The sequence below is a fragment of the Aquarana catesbeiana genome, linkage group LG07, assembly GCF_042186555.1.
Source record: "Aquarana catesbeiana isolate 2022-GZ linkage group LG07, ASM4218655v1, whole genome shotgun sequence".
In the NCBI taxonomy this organism is placed as follows: Eukaryota; Metazoa; Chordata; class Amphibia; order Anura; family Ranidae; genus Aquarana; species Aquarana catesbeiana.
The window spans coordinates 302,763,395-302,775,430 of record NC_133330.1 but is presented as its reverse complement, the minus strand read 5'-3'; the positions used below and the strand labels follow the sequence as shown (position 1 = coordinate 302,775,430).

The window sequence follows — 12,036 nt, the reverse complement described above, 5'->3', positions numbered from 1 at the left end:
AGGTGGGATGATGGGGCCCCTGTCCCCAGTTGAGATGATGGAGCCCCTGTCCCCAGGTGATAAGAAGGGGCCCTGTCCCCAGGGGAGATGATGATGGGGGCCCTATCCTCAAGGCTGATGGGGTCCCTGTCCCCAGGTGATAAAAAGGGGCCCTGTCCCCAGGGGAGATGATGATGGGGGCCCTGTCCTCAAGGCAGATGGGGTCCCTGTCCCCAGGTGAGATGATGGGGCCCCTATCCCTAGGTGAGATAATGGGGCCCCTGTCCCCAGGGGAAATGGTGGGAGCCCTGTCCCTATGGGAGATGATGGGGCCCCTATCCCCAGAGGAGATGATGGGGCCCTGTCCCCAGGGGAGATGATGGGAGCCCCTGTCCCCATGGGAGATGGGGTTCCCAGGGAAGAAAGTGGGGGCTCTGTCCCCAGGGGGAGATGATGGGGGGGCCCTGTCCCCAGGGGAGATGGGGTTCCTGTTCCCAGGGAAGAAGGTGGGGGCCCTATCCCCAGGGGAGATGGGGTTCCTGACCCCAGGGGAGATGATGGGGGGTCCTGTCCCCAGGGAAGATGATGGGGGGGCCCTGTCCCCAAGGAAGATGATGGGGGGGCCCTGTCCCCAGGGAAGATGATGGGGAGGCCCTGTCCCCAGGGAAGATGATGGGGAGGCCCTGTCCCCAGGGAAGATGATGGGGAGGCCCTGTCCCCGGGGGAGATGATGGGGGGGGCCTGTCCCCAAGTAAGAAGGGGTCCCTGTTGCTAGGGGAGATTATGGGGCCCCTTGTCCCCAAGTGAGAAGGGGTCCATGTTGCTAGGGGAGATGATGGGGGCATGTAAAATAAAACCAAAGAATTTCCAAGCTCAACTTACCAACCAGCCTGGGATTAACCAAATTAACCTGCCTAACAGTATGCGTTAAAAACGGGTTTAGTTGCACACATTTGCAAATACATGCACAAGCTGCAGGCCACGGCAAGGCACCCTGTATCCTGCAGACCCTAACTCTAACTTTGAAGAGTTTCCACAGTGGGAGCACATGTATTCTAATGGATAGATGAAGAGCAGATGACTGGAGGGAGCCCAACCCTCCTTAAAGGCGCAGGAGCACACTGAACACCCAGCACGTTGCACAATGGCAGCAAAGGTGTCAGTGCGTTGCCTGACTAATATGTCAACATATGTCCCCAAGTGAGAAGGGGTCCCTGTCCACAGGGGAAATGGGGTTCCCAAACCCAGGGAAGATAGTTGGGGCCCTGTCCCCAGGGAAGAAGGGGTCCCTATTGCCAGGGGAGATGATGGGGCCCTTGTCCCCAAGTGAGAAGGGGTCCCTGTCCACAGGGGAGATGGGGTTCCCAATCCCAGGGAAGATAGTGGGGGCCCTGTCCCTAGGGAAGAAGGGGTCCCTATTGCCAAGGGAGATGATGGGGCCCCTGTCCCCAGGTGAGATGATGGGGGCCCTGTCCCCAGGTCATAAGAAGGGGCGCTGTCCCCAGGGGAGATGATGGGGGCCCTATCCCCAGGGGAAATGATGATGAGGGCCCTGTCCTCAAGGCAGATGGGGTCCCTGTCCTCAGGTGGGATGATGGGGCCCCTGTCCCCAGTTGAGATGATGGAGCCCCTGTCCCCAGGTGATAAGAAGGGGCCCTGTCCCCAGGGGAGATGATGATGGGGGCCCTATCCTCAAGGCTGATGGGGTCCCTGTCCCCAGGTGATAAAAAGGGGCCCTGTCCCCAGGGGAGATGATGATGGGGGCCCTGTCCTCAAGGCAGATGGGGTCCCTGTCCCCAGGTGAGATGATGGGGCCCCTATCCCTAGGTGAGATAATGGGGCCCCTGTCCCCAGGGGAAATGGTGGGAGCCCTGTCCCTATGGGAGATGATGGGGCCCCTATCCCCAGAGGAGATGATGGGGCCCTGTCCCCAGGGGAGATGATGGGAGCCCCTGTCCCCAGGGGAGATGATGGGGGCCCCTGTCCCCACGGGATAAGAAGGGGCACTATCCCCAGGGGAGATGATGGGGGGGCCCTGTCCCCAGGGGATATGAAGGGGCACTGTCCTCAGGGGAGATGATGGGGGCCCTGTCCCCAGGGGATATGAAGGGGAGCTGTCCCCAGGGGAGATGATGGGGGCCCTGTACCAGAGTGAGAAGGGGGCCCCTGTCCCCAAGTGAGAAGGGGGCCCCTGTCCCCAAGTGAGAAGGGGGTCCCTGTCCTCAAGTTGGAAGGGGGCCCCTGTCCCCAAGTGAGAAGGGGTCCCTGACTACAGGGGAGATGGGGTTCCTGTCTCAAGGGAAGATGGTAGGGGCCCTGTCTCCAGAGAAGAAGGGGTCCTAGTTGCCAGGGGAGATGATGGGGGGCCTTTTCCCTAAGTGAGATGGGGTTCCCATTCCCAGGGAAGATGGTGGGGGCCCTGTCTCCAGGGGAGATGATGGGGCCCCTATCCCCAGAGGAGATGATGGGGTTCCCTGTCCCCAGGGAGATGATGGGGGCCCCTGTGCTTATACTTGTGTTACTCCTTAGGTAATTCAGGCAGGTTTGACTGTCCTTGGTGGTCCACCGAGGCTCCCCGACACGTGGGGCCCCTTCGGTGGCAATTTCCACCACTCTTGGGGCAGCTCCCTATCTAGGGTCGCATTGGCGGAGACTTCAGTGCGGACAGTACTTTTCGGCCGGGGGATGCCAATGGGAGACAGACCCAGAGATCGGGACGACGTGACGGGTGTTCTGGGGAGCGGTCAGCTGACGCTCCACAGCACCTGTCTGCGCCCCCTCCTCCCTTTCCCCATCGAACCATACACACTACCAATTGCCGTTATTGTATTCACCTGATCTCTGGGCGTATATATTCCGGCTGAGAACAGCACCTTTTGCTGCACAGCCAGGAAATGCCAGAGATTCTCGTAAGCAAGTTTGGATCACTGCATCCCAGGTAATACAAACATGGCATTAATGCTTTATTATTGATATGTTTCCTGTTTCCCTTTATACACCATACATCTGATACCTACATCCTATTATACTTTTAGATACCCGTCTCCCCCTTCTTTTTGGGGTATCCTCGTGAGCATTAGTGAACTGCTTCAGGACAAGCATTATACCTGCCCCCTTTGAGCTCGGCTATAGTCTATCCAAGCTCATACCTCACATATGGGATCTACTTACCACACACGGGATTTATCTCTAAGTCCATTTTAAATCATATAAATGGAGCTTTGAGGCACAGCTGAATGAATACCTCCGGCCTGACGTTCCATCTACTGATGTGCATGTCTCTAAGATTTGAACATACATCTGTAAGTACAAATAGACATTTTCTGTTTAAATTTCACATGTGCTATAATACTACCATGCTTTGACCAATTGTTTGTAAATTACTTACTTACAATATTCCCTCCCTTTTCCCCTTTGTTCTCGATAGAATATGGAATAGTCTGCTTTTCTATTAACCTTGAAGGATATACATATGTCAAAAATATTTCTTTTTGGCTTCCGAAACATGTCGGTGATTCAAGTCTAGCAGCGTGTTCTATCTCCAATTGAGATGCATTATTGTTTTTATATTTGTACATTTTCATTGTCATATTTTTCTACTTTGTACTAATAAATTGAACATATATTTTTATACATTATTTGGGTGTACCCCAATTTGCACTCTCTCTGTGTCTGTACTATCCTTGGGGCCTAATTTTTCTCTATTTACATTTTTGGGAGGGGGGGGGGGGTTCCCCTATTCCTGGTTGGTTTTCATCTTTCTTCTTTTGCTGTCCCCAGGGGAGATGATGGGGGCCCTGTCCCCAGGGGAGATGAAGGGGAGCTATCCCTGGGGGAGATGATGGGGGGGCCCCTGTCCTCAAGTGGGAAGGGGGTCCCATCCCCAGGAAAGATGGTGGGGGCCCTGTCCCCAAGTGAGAAGGGGTCCCTGACTGCAGGGGAGATGGGGTTCCCGTCCCAAGGGAAGATGGTAGGGGCCCTGTCTCCAGAGAAGGGGTCCCAGTTGCCAGGGGAGATGATGGGGGGGGGGGGGGGCCTTCTCCCCAAGTGAGAAGGGGGCCCTGTCCCCAAGTGAGAAGGGGGCCCTGACTGCAGGGGAGATGGGGTTCCCATCCCAAGGGAAGATGGTAGGGGCCCTGTCCCCAGGGGATATTAAGATGGGGCCCTGTCTTCAAGGGAGATGGGGTCCCTGTCCCCAGGTGAGATGATGGGACCCCTGTCCCTAGGTGATAAGAAGGGGTGCTGTCCCCAGGGGAGATGATTTGGCCCCTGTCCCCAGGGGAGATGATTTGGCCCCTGTCCCCAGGGGAGATGATGGGGGAGCCCTGTCCCCAGGGGAAATGATGGGGCCCCTATCCCCAGGAGAGATGATGGGGGGGGGGGGGCCCATCCCCAAGTGAGAAGGGGTTCCTGTTGCCAGGGGAGATGATGGGGCCTTGTCCCCAAGTGAGAAGGGGTCCCTGTCCACAGGGGAGATGGGATTCCCATCCCCAGGGAAGATAGTGGGGGCCCTGTCCCCAGGGAAGAAGGGGTCCCTGTTGCCAGGGGAGATGATGGGGGCCCTGTCCTCAAGGGAGATGGGATTCCCAGGGAAGATAGTGGGGGCCCTGTCCCCAGGGAAGAAGGGGGCCCTGTCCCCAGGGAAGAAGGGGGCCCTGTCCCCAGGGAAGATGATGGGGGCCCTGTCCCCAGGGGAGATTATGATGGGACCCTGTCCTCAAGGCAGATGGGGTCCCTGTCCCCAGGTGAGATCATGGGGCCCCTATCCCTAGGGGAGATGATGCAGCCCCTGTCCCCAGGGCAGATGGGGTTCCTATCCTCAGGGAAGATGGTGGGGCCCTGTCCCCAGGGGAGATGATGGGGGGGCCCTGTCCCCAGGGGAGATGATGGGGCCTTGTCCCCAAGTGAGAAGGGGTCCCTGTCCACAGGGGAGATGGGGTTCCCATCCCCAGGGAAGAGAGTGGGGGCCCTGTCCCCAGGGAAGAAGGGGTCCCTGTTGCCAGGGGAGATGATGGGGGCCCTGTCCCCAGGGGAGATGGGGTTCCCATTCCCAGGGGAGATAGTGGGGGCCCTGTCGCCAGGGGAGATAGTGGGGGCCCTGTCCCCAGGGGAGAGGATGGTGGGGGGGGCCCCCGTCCCCAGGGGAGAGGATGATGGGGGGGCCCCCGTCCCCAGGGGAGATGGTGGGGGGGGGGGGCCCTCAGGGGAGATGATGGGGGGGACCCTGTCCCCATGGAAGATGATGGGGGGGCCTGTCCCCAGGGGAGATGATGGGGCCCCTATCCCCAGTGGAGGAGGGGTGGGGTATGGGATGGTATGAGGGGATATGGGGTCAGCTCACTCACCATAACCAAGCTACAGGGCACTCATCCATGGTTGCCTGGGCTCCCTCCAGCAGCAGCACAGACAGGGCGATCAGCATATCTCCAATATACAAAAACATATTTGGGGGCCACACCATGCAATGTGTTTACATTCAAGATGGTGCTGCTATAAGACCTACAAACAGTACAAAATATTTTACAGCGCACACATACAAGAATGACATTTCCTGCAGGGCTAGTTAAAAACACCTGAACATATTCAAAAAATACGGGGGGTTGGTCACACTATATGGTCATATAGTGCTAAGCCCACTTACTGCGACAAAGTACCCCAAATTAGTGGGTCCTACACTAGTAATAGAATGGAAGATCCTTTGTCTCAACCATGGGAGACAAAGAGGAGACATAGAGGAGTTCAGCTCCCATGGTTGAGACAAAGGATCTTCCATTCTATTACTAGTGTAGGACCCACTAATTCGGGGTACTTCGTCGCAGTAAGTGGGCTTAGCACTATATGACCATATAGTGTGACCAAACCCCTGTATTTTTTTAATATGTTCAGGTGTTTTTAACTAGCCCTGCAGGAAATGTCACTCCAGCATATCCCCAAAGCGAGAGAGATCTGTGTATGACAAGGGGAGGAGGTGGGGCTGGTAGACAAGCCTGCAGTGTCCCCCGCTCTCATAGGGCTGCTGCACATGTGTACTTAAACTTCCTTAGCGTGGGGGAAGTGTGCAGAGCATCTTCGGAGCACTGCAGAAAGGAATGGATGCAGCCAACTTGGGGGGGGGGGGGGGGGGGGACAACTCTGGCTGGAGAGGACACTGAGCTGAGCGGCGCTGCATTAGGCTCGATTCACACCTATGCATGTTGCTTTTGAGCGTTTTTGGAGGTTTTTTTTTCATGCTTGGCACGTTTTTGAGCCGCGTTTTTGCCACGATTTGCGTTTTTTTTTTTTTTTTTTTTTTTTTCCCATTTTTTTTTTTACAGTCTTAAAAAAAAATTACAAAAAAAAAAAAATAAAAAAAAAAAAAACGGCAAAAACGCATCAAAAACGCTGCAAAAACGGTGCACTTGCGTTTTTGATGCTTGTCCATTGAAAACCATTACATGCAAAACGCTGCTTTTTGCATGAAAAAAAGTCCCCGACCCTTTCCAAAAACGCAGAGATACAAAAAAGCATTGATGTGAACATGTTCCATAGGAACCCATGTTAAAAAATTCCCGTGCATTTCTGCAAAATGCAAAATGCATCAAAAAACGCGCTAGTGTGAATGGGGCCTTAAGCAGGACTCAGAGAGAGGAACTCAGGGGAGCTGGCCAAGGACAGGGCATGAGAAACATTGCAGCCAGTGTGATAGAGCAGGGAGCTCTGCTACAGAGCCGGCTCTTCAATTAGGCAAATTAGGTGCCCGCGGGGCCCCTGTGAGTGCGAGGCCTTAGGCGGCGGCCTAATTTGCCCAATTAGAGAGCCGTGTGTGTGTGTATGTATGTATGTATGTAGCTCAGGAACAGGACTCAGGAGGGCAATAAATTAGAATGGGCAGCGCACACACATGAAATTGACTCTCAACACTCTTTGTGTGCAGCAGCACAGTTAGGGATGACACTTTTTCTTCAAGCCAAACCCGAACATTTTAGCGGCGCACAGTAAATTTCATTTTGATTTAGTATACACTATAGGATTGTAACAGACCTGGGACACCTTTGGGCACTCCATAGTGCCCCATCATCCTCCTGTCAAGCTCTGTTCTGAGCCACATTCCTGTCTGAATAATGTGTCCGGGTTTCAAGTGGACTGAAACCCAGACACGTTATTCAAAACCCAGAGTGTCTGGGTGAATCATGGATAGGTGGCAGCCCTAAGCACAGATGATGATTATGACACCTCACTGACATGACACATCCCCTTCTGAGTCACAGTGACAGTCTCTCTCCACGCCAGGTGTTCCCGTCAATCCACTCCAGTCCAAACAGCACTGACAGTCCCACTCCCGGATTGCCTTGCTCCCGTCCTGCAGGCCCGCACGCTCAGCTCCGGCTGCTCCACTCCCTTGTACCATGACATCACACGATACGTTCAGGCACCACCCCTGCCTGCCCTTCCCCCGCGTCGGCGCCGCCCAAACAAACTGCGGCAGGCACTCGGATGGTTGCATGCGCAGTTCCGAGTCGAGCGTCAGTAATGTTTTTTACTGACAACCTTTTCCTGTCACTGGCAGGAGAAAAGTGCCTGTTTCTTACTGGCTGCCAGTAAAAATACTGACGGTTGGCAACACTGGGCCCTGTCCACATTTCCAATAGTGACAAGCTCCACCCACATTTTCAATAGTGGCAAACCCTGCCCACTTTTCCTCTTTTTCATGTTCATTGTGTGTAGAGTGAGCAATCGAACCTAAAAAATGGAATGCATGTTAATACAAAATACTTCACACATGTTTTCATCCTTTTTTGAATCTTAGGACTGATGATCTCATTTGGGCTCTTTCATCCACTTCCTGTCTACTTGCCTTTGCTCCACTGTTGGCTACAAATCATTGCTCTGCACCAGCTTCCTGATATTAATGACAGTGGACTATGTCTGCTGTTGTCCCCTCATAACAGTACCTGAACAAGGACCAGTATGGCAGGATTACCAGTTATTCTTTTAATAAAAGCTGCAGATATAAAACATTTGAAAACCGCTTTTAAAATTGCCCCTAATGCCGCGTACGCACAAGCGGACTTTACGGCAGACTTTGCCCGTCGGACTGGATTTCGTCAGACAATTCGATCGTGTGTGGGCTCCAGCGGACTTTGTTTTCTCAAAAGTTGGACGGACTTAGATTTGAAACATGTTTTAAATTAATCCGTCGAAATCGAGTCCGGTCAAAAAGTCCGCTCGTCTGTATGCTAGTTTGACGGACAAAAAGCCACGCTAGAGCAGCTATTGGCTACTGGCTATGAACTTCCTTGTTTTAGTCCGGTCGTACGTCATCACGTACGAATTCGACAGACTTTGGTGGATTGTGTGTAGGCAAGTCCGTTCATTCAGAAAGTCCGTCGTAAAGTACGTCAAAGTCCGCCGGGCAAAGTCTGCCGTAAAGTCCGACCGTGTGTACGCGGCATTAGAGTCGGTTCACACAGGGGCAACACGACTTGCAGGCCGACTCACAGAGGCGACCTGCACACGACTTCAGCGGCGACTTGCAAAACGACTTCTGTATAGAAGTCAATGCAAGTCGCCTGAAGTCGCCCCAAAAGTAGTACAGGAACCTTTTTCTAAGTCTGAGGGACTTGCGTAGCTCCTATTAGAACGGTTCCGTAGTACAGAACGGGACGCGACTTGTCGGGTGGATAACCGGGGCTAACTCCGCAGAGAATGAACCTTGCAATTACATCTTCCTACCTTCTCCTCAGGGTTCACACTAGCTACGTCCCTGGCTCGCAGCAGGGGGGTCCGGTACGTCCCTGTTCTCCGTTTCAGGTGCATATCAGGTCCGAACTTTTTGCCTGAATTCGGACCTGAAACGGAGCCAGAGACGCACAGGACCCTTTTCCAGTGCGAACCACGGCCGCCTTGGAAGTTTGTGAATCGGCTCCATAGAGAGCCGGTCACACTCTCCTGTCATGCGAATTGGATGTAGACAAACCCACATCCAATTTGCATAAGTGTGAACCCAGCCTCACTCCTGAAGGCTTCCTCCTGTCTGTCAGACCGGTCCCCTGAAGCCAATTCTCTTTGCTAGTTCTTCCGCCCACCACATAAGGATAAAGACTCAATAAATAATATAAAGATGCCAAAAAAAATAAGTTACTTAAATCAATGTCACCATGATCGGTCCTCAGATAAATATTCATGCATAAACCCACAAAGTGAAATTATTATTGATTGATGTAGTACACTTTATTAATGATATATTTCTTAGTACTGTATATATGTATGAAGTATACCTTGTTCATTATATACAATATTGTGTTTCATGTTGATTTTAGTAACAAAAAACTCACATTTTATTTTTTGGCATTTGATATTATTTATTGAGGATTAATCAATGTATGGTGAGTGGGAGAACTAAGTTTTTACCTCTTTTGGATAGTTTATATGCTAATTATTAAATTAATTTTAATAATTTGGCATATCGGCTTTATTTTTTATGTTCCTAAGGGGGTTGGATTAGATAGTTTTCAGTATTTTCACTCCTTTTTGACTAGTTGCAGCTCTGCAACATCATCATGCACTATGCTGGACCAGCGTTCCTGTGTTGTATGTTAGGACATCGATGGCCTACCCACATAACACTGCAAAGGTACACTTTTTCCCAACCTGGAGTTCAACTTTAATATAGTAACGCGTTTATGAAATTTTGTGATTGGGTTTAGATCTCATTTAGTTTTTAAGTACGATAATATCCTGCATTAGTAATGATACAATGCATGCATTAACATACATTGCCTTGATGTAAGCCTACGTTGTACTGAATTCAACTGACAATAGTTTTAAAACAATGTGGCATGCAGGAGATGTTAGCACATTGTAATGCAAATTCTGAAGTGCATTGGTTTAAACTTGTCTTTCTGAAAACAACATGTTCACCTGTACACAAGCTTTTTGCTGTTTTTGAAAAGCATCCAATTGAATAGCAATGTGTCTGGTGTGAACCAACCCTCAGTCATAGAACTGTATTACAACATTACCTATAAAAGCTCCACCTCCCCCTTCTCCCTCCTCCTAATCTTTCCTTCTGTACATCCATCTGTGAACACGCTGTCACCTTCCGGTCTATAGAGCAATATAGCCAGGTCTGCAACTGCCACTGTTAGGGCTACTGTCTATCATGACTATCAGTGGGATGTTTGGCTTTCCTTCTCTGAGCTTCTGTGATTTGTGTCACTGGACTGCCTGGCTCTGCCTCCTCTATGTTCTGTTCAAAGTCTTCAAGTTGTATGTGAGACGGAGGGAGCTGAACAGGGCGTTCAGCCATTTCCCAGGTCCTAAACGTCACTGGCTGTATGGCAATGCCCACGAGGTAAGATGTATGTGTGTAAATATACAGCAAGTAAAATTTGGGAAAATGAATTTAGGGTGAAAATGATATATCACCTGGGTAGTGTGGCAGACTAAATTTCAAAAAGGTATACTGTACACGTTTTTTTTTTTTTAGGAAGTCAAAGTATCCCCAAAAAGTCATTGCTTCCTACCCATGTAAAATATGACAAATGTTCTCTTTTTTTTTTTTTTTGAGACACTACTTGGGGTTGATTTACTAAGGCCTGATTCACACCTATGCAGGTTGCAGTTTGCATATTCCAGGTGCATTTTGTTTTTCAATGCATGTTTTTGATCCATTGCAGTCTATAGAACCTAAAACCAGACAAAAGTCCCTGGCCCTTTCCATAAAATGCAGAGATGTGAACATGACTCCTAGGAAACCATGTTAAATGGACTGTAGTGTTTTTCTGCAAAACTAAAAACGCACTAAAAAATGCATAGGTGTGAACCAGGCCTAAATGAGGAGAAGCTCTGCCAACTTTATTTTTCGAATCATGTGCAAGAAAAAACTGTTTCATCTGCTTTGCATGTAATTGGTATTCTTTGGAAAGTGAAGCCTCGCCTCATATACAGTATCTCACAAAAGTGAATACACCCCTCACATTTTTGTAAATATTTTATTATATCTTTTCATGTGACAACACTGAAGAAATGACACTTTGCTACAATGTAAAGTAGTGAGTGTACAGCTTGTACAACTGTAAATTTGCTGTCCCTTCAAAATAACTCAACACACAGCCATTAATGTCTAAACCACTGGCAACAAAAGTTATTTTGAGGGGACAGCAAATGTACACTGTTATACAAGCTGAAGTCAATGCAAGTCACGATGACGTCACCCCAAAGCAGTGCAGGAACCTTTTTCTAAGTCGCTGCGACTTAAGTCGCACCGATTAGAACAGTTCAATTGCAGTTAATGGGGTGCGACTTGTCATGCGACTGTAAACTCTCAAGTCGCATGACAAGTCACGGCAGTTTGTACTGAACCGTACAGATGACTAATTGTGAATGCCTACCTAAACAATGTATTAAAATGATCTCTGAATCAGCAGGTCCTTTCACAAATTAGTTGTTGAAAACTTTAAAGCTCAACATACACATTACAATCTAACTGTACAATCTTCTTTGGCTCTACCAACAACTGTGTAGTGCGAGGACCTGCCTGATTACTTGATTGGATAGTTTAGTAGGGCATTCATATACAAAGTTATGTTAAATCTAAAGTTTATTGTACAGAGGTTGTATGGTTATATCGTACAATGTATGGTGAGCTTAATTAACCGATTGCCAACCAGCCGCCGTCATTATCCTGCGGCAAGGTGGCACGATCCCATGAATCGCCGTAGCTGTACGTCGGCTTGGAAACTCACTATTGTGTTCCCCTTAAAATCTATGCCAGACCCAAAGGGCCTTGTATGGACTGGGGGGGGGGGGGGGACCCATGCAATTTTTCTTTCCTAATTCTGTCATAGGGTTCCCCTTAACCACTTCAATACACTATATTATATACTGTACACTGCACTATATACCCTGCACTGTAATATATATATATATATATATATATACTACACTGACTGCACTATATACTCTGAACTGCAGTATATATACTATACGGACTGCACTATATACTCTGCAGTAAATTTGGGCCTTGGGTGTTGGTGATGAACACAGAACACTGTAACCCCCCACAGTTACTCTTGT

General features: G+C 49.9%; 1 protein-coding gene across 2 annotated transcripts in view; it reads left to right on the top strand.

Annotated features, from left to right (window-relative positions):
- Positions 1-10,000: 10,000 nt before the first annotated feature.
- LOC141103705 (cytochrome P450 4B1-like) overlaps positions 10,001-12,036 on the top strand; it is a 100,118-nt gene continuing 98,082 nt past the window's right edge. For both annotated transcript variants that reach the window (XM_073593597.1, XM_073593598.1), the window contains exon 1: positions 10,001-10,312. In XM_073593597.1, the coding sequence (XP_073449698.1) occupies positions 10,121-10,312 (192 nt within the window). In that variant the 5' untranslated portion in view covers positions 10,001-10,120. The remainder of the gene's footprint in view (positions 10,313-12,036) is intronic.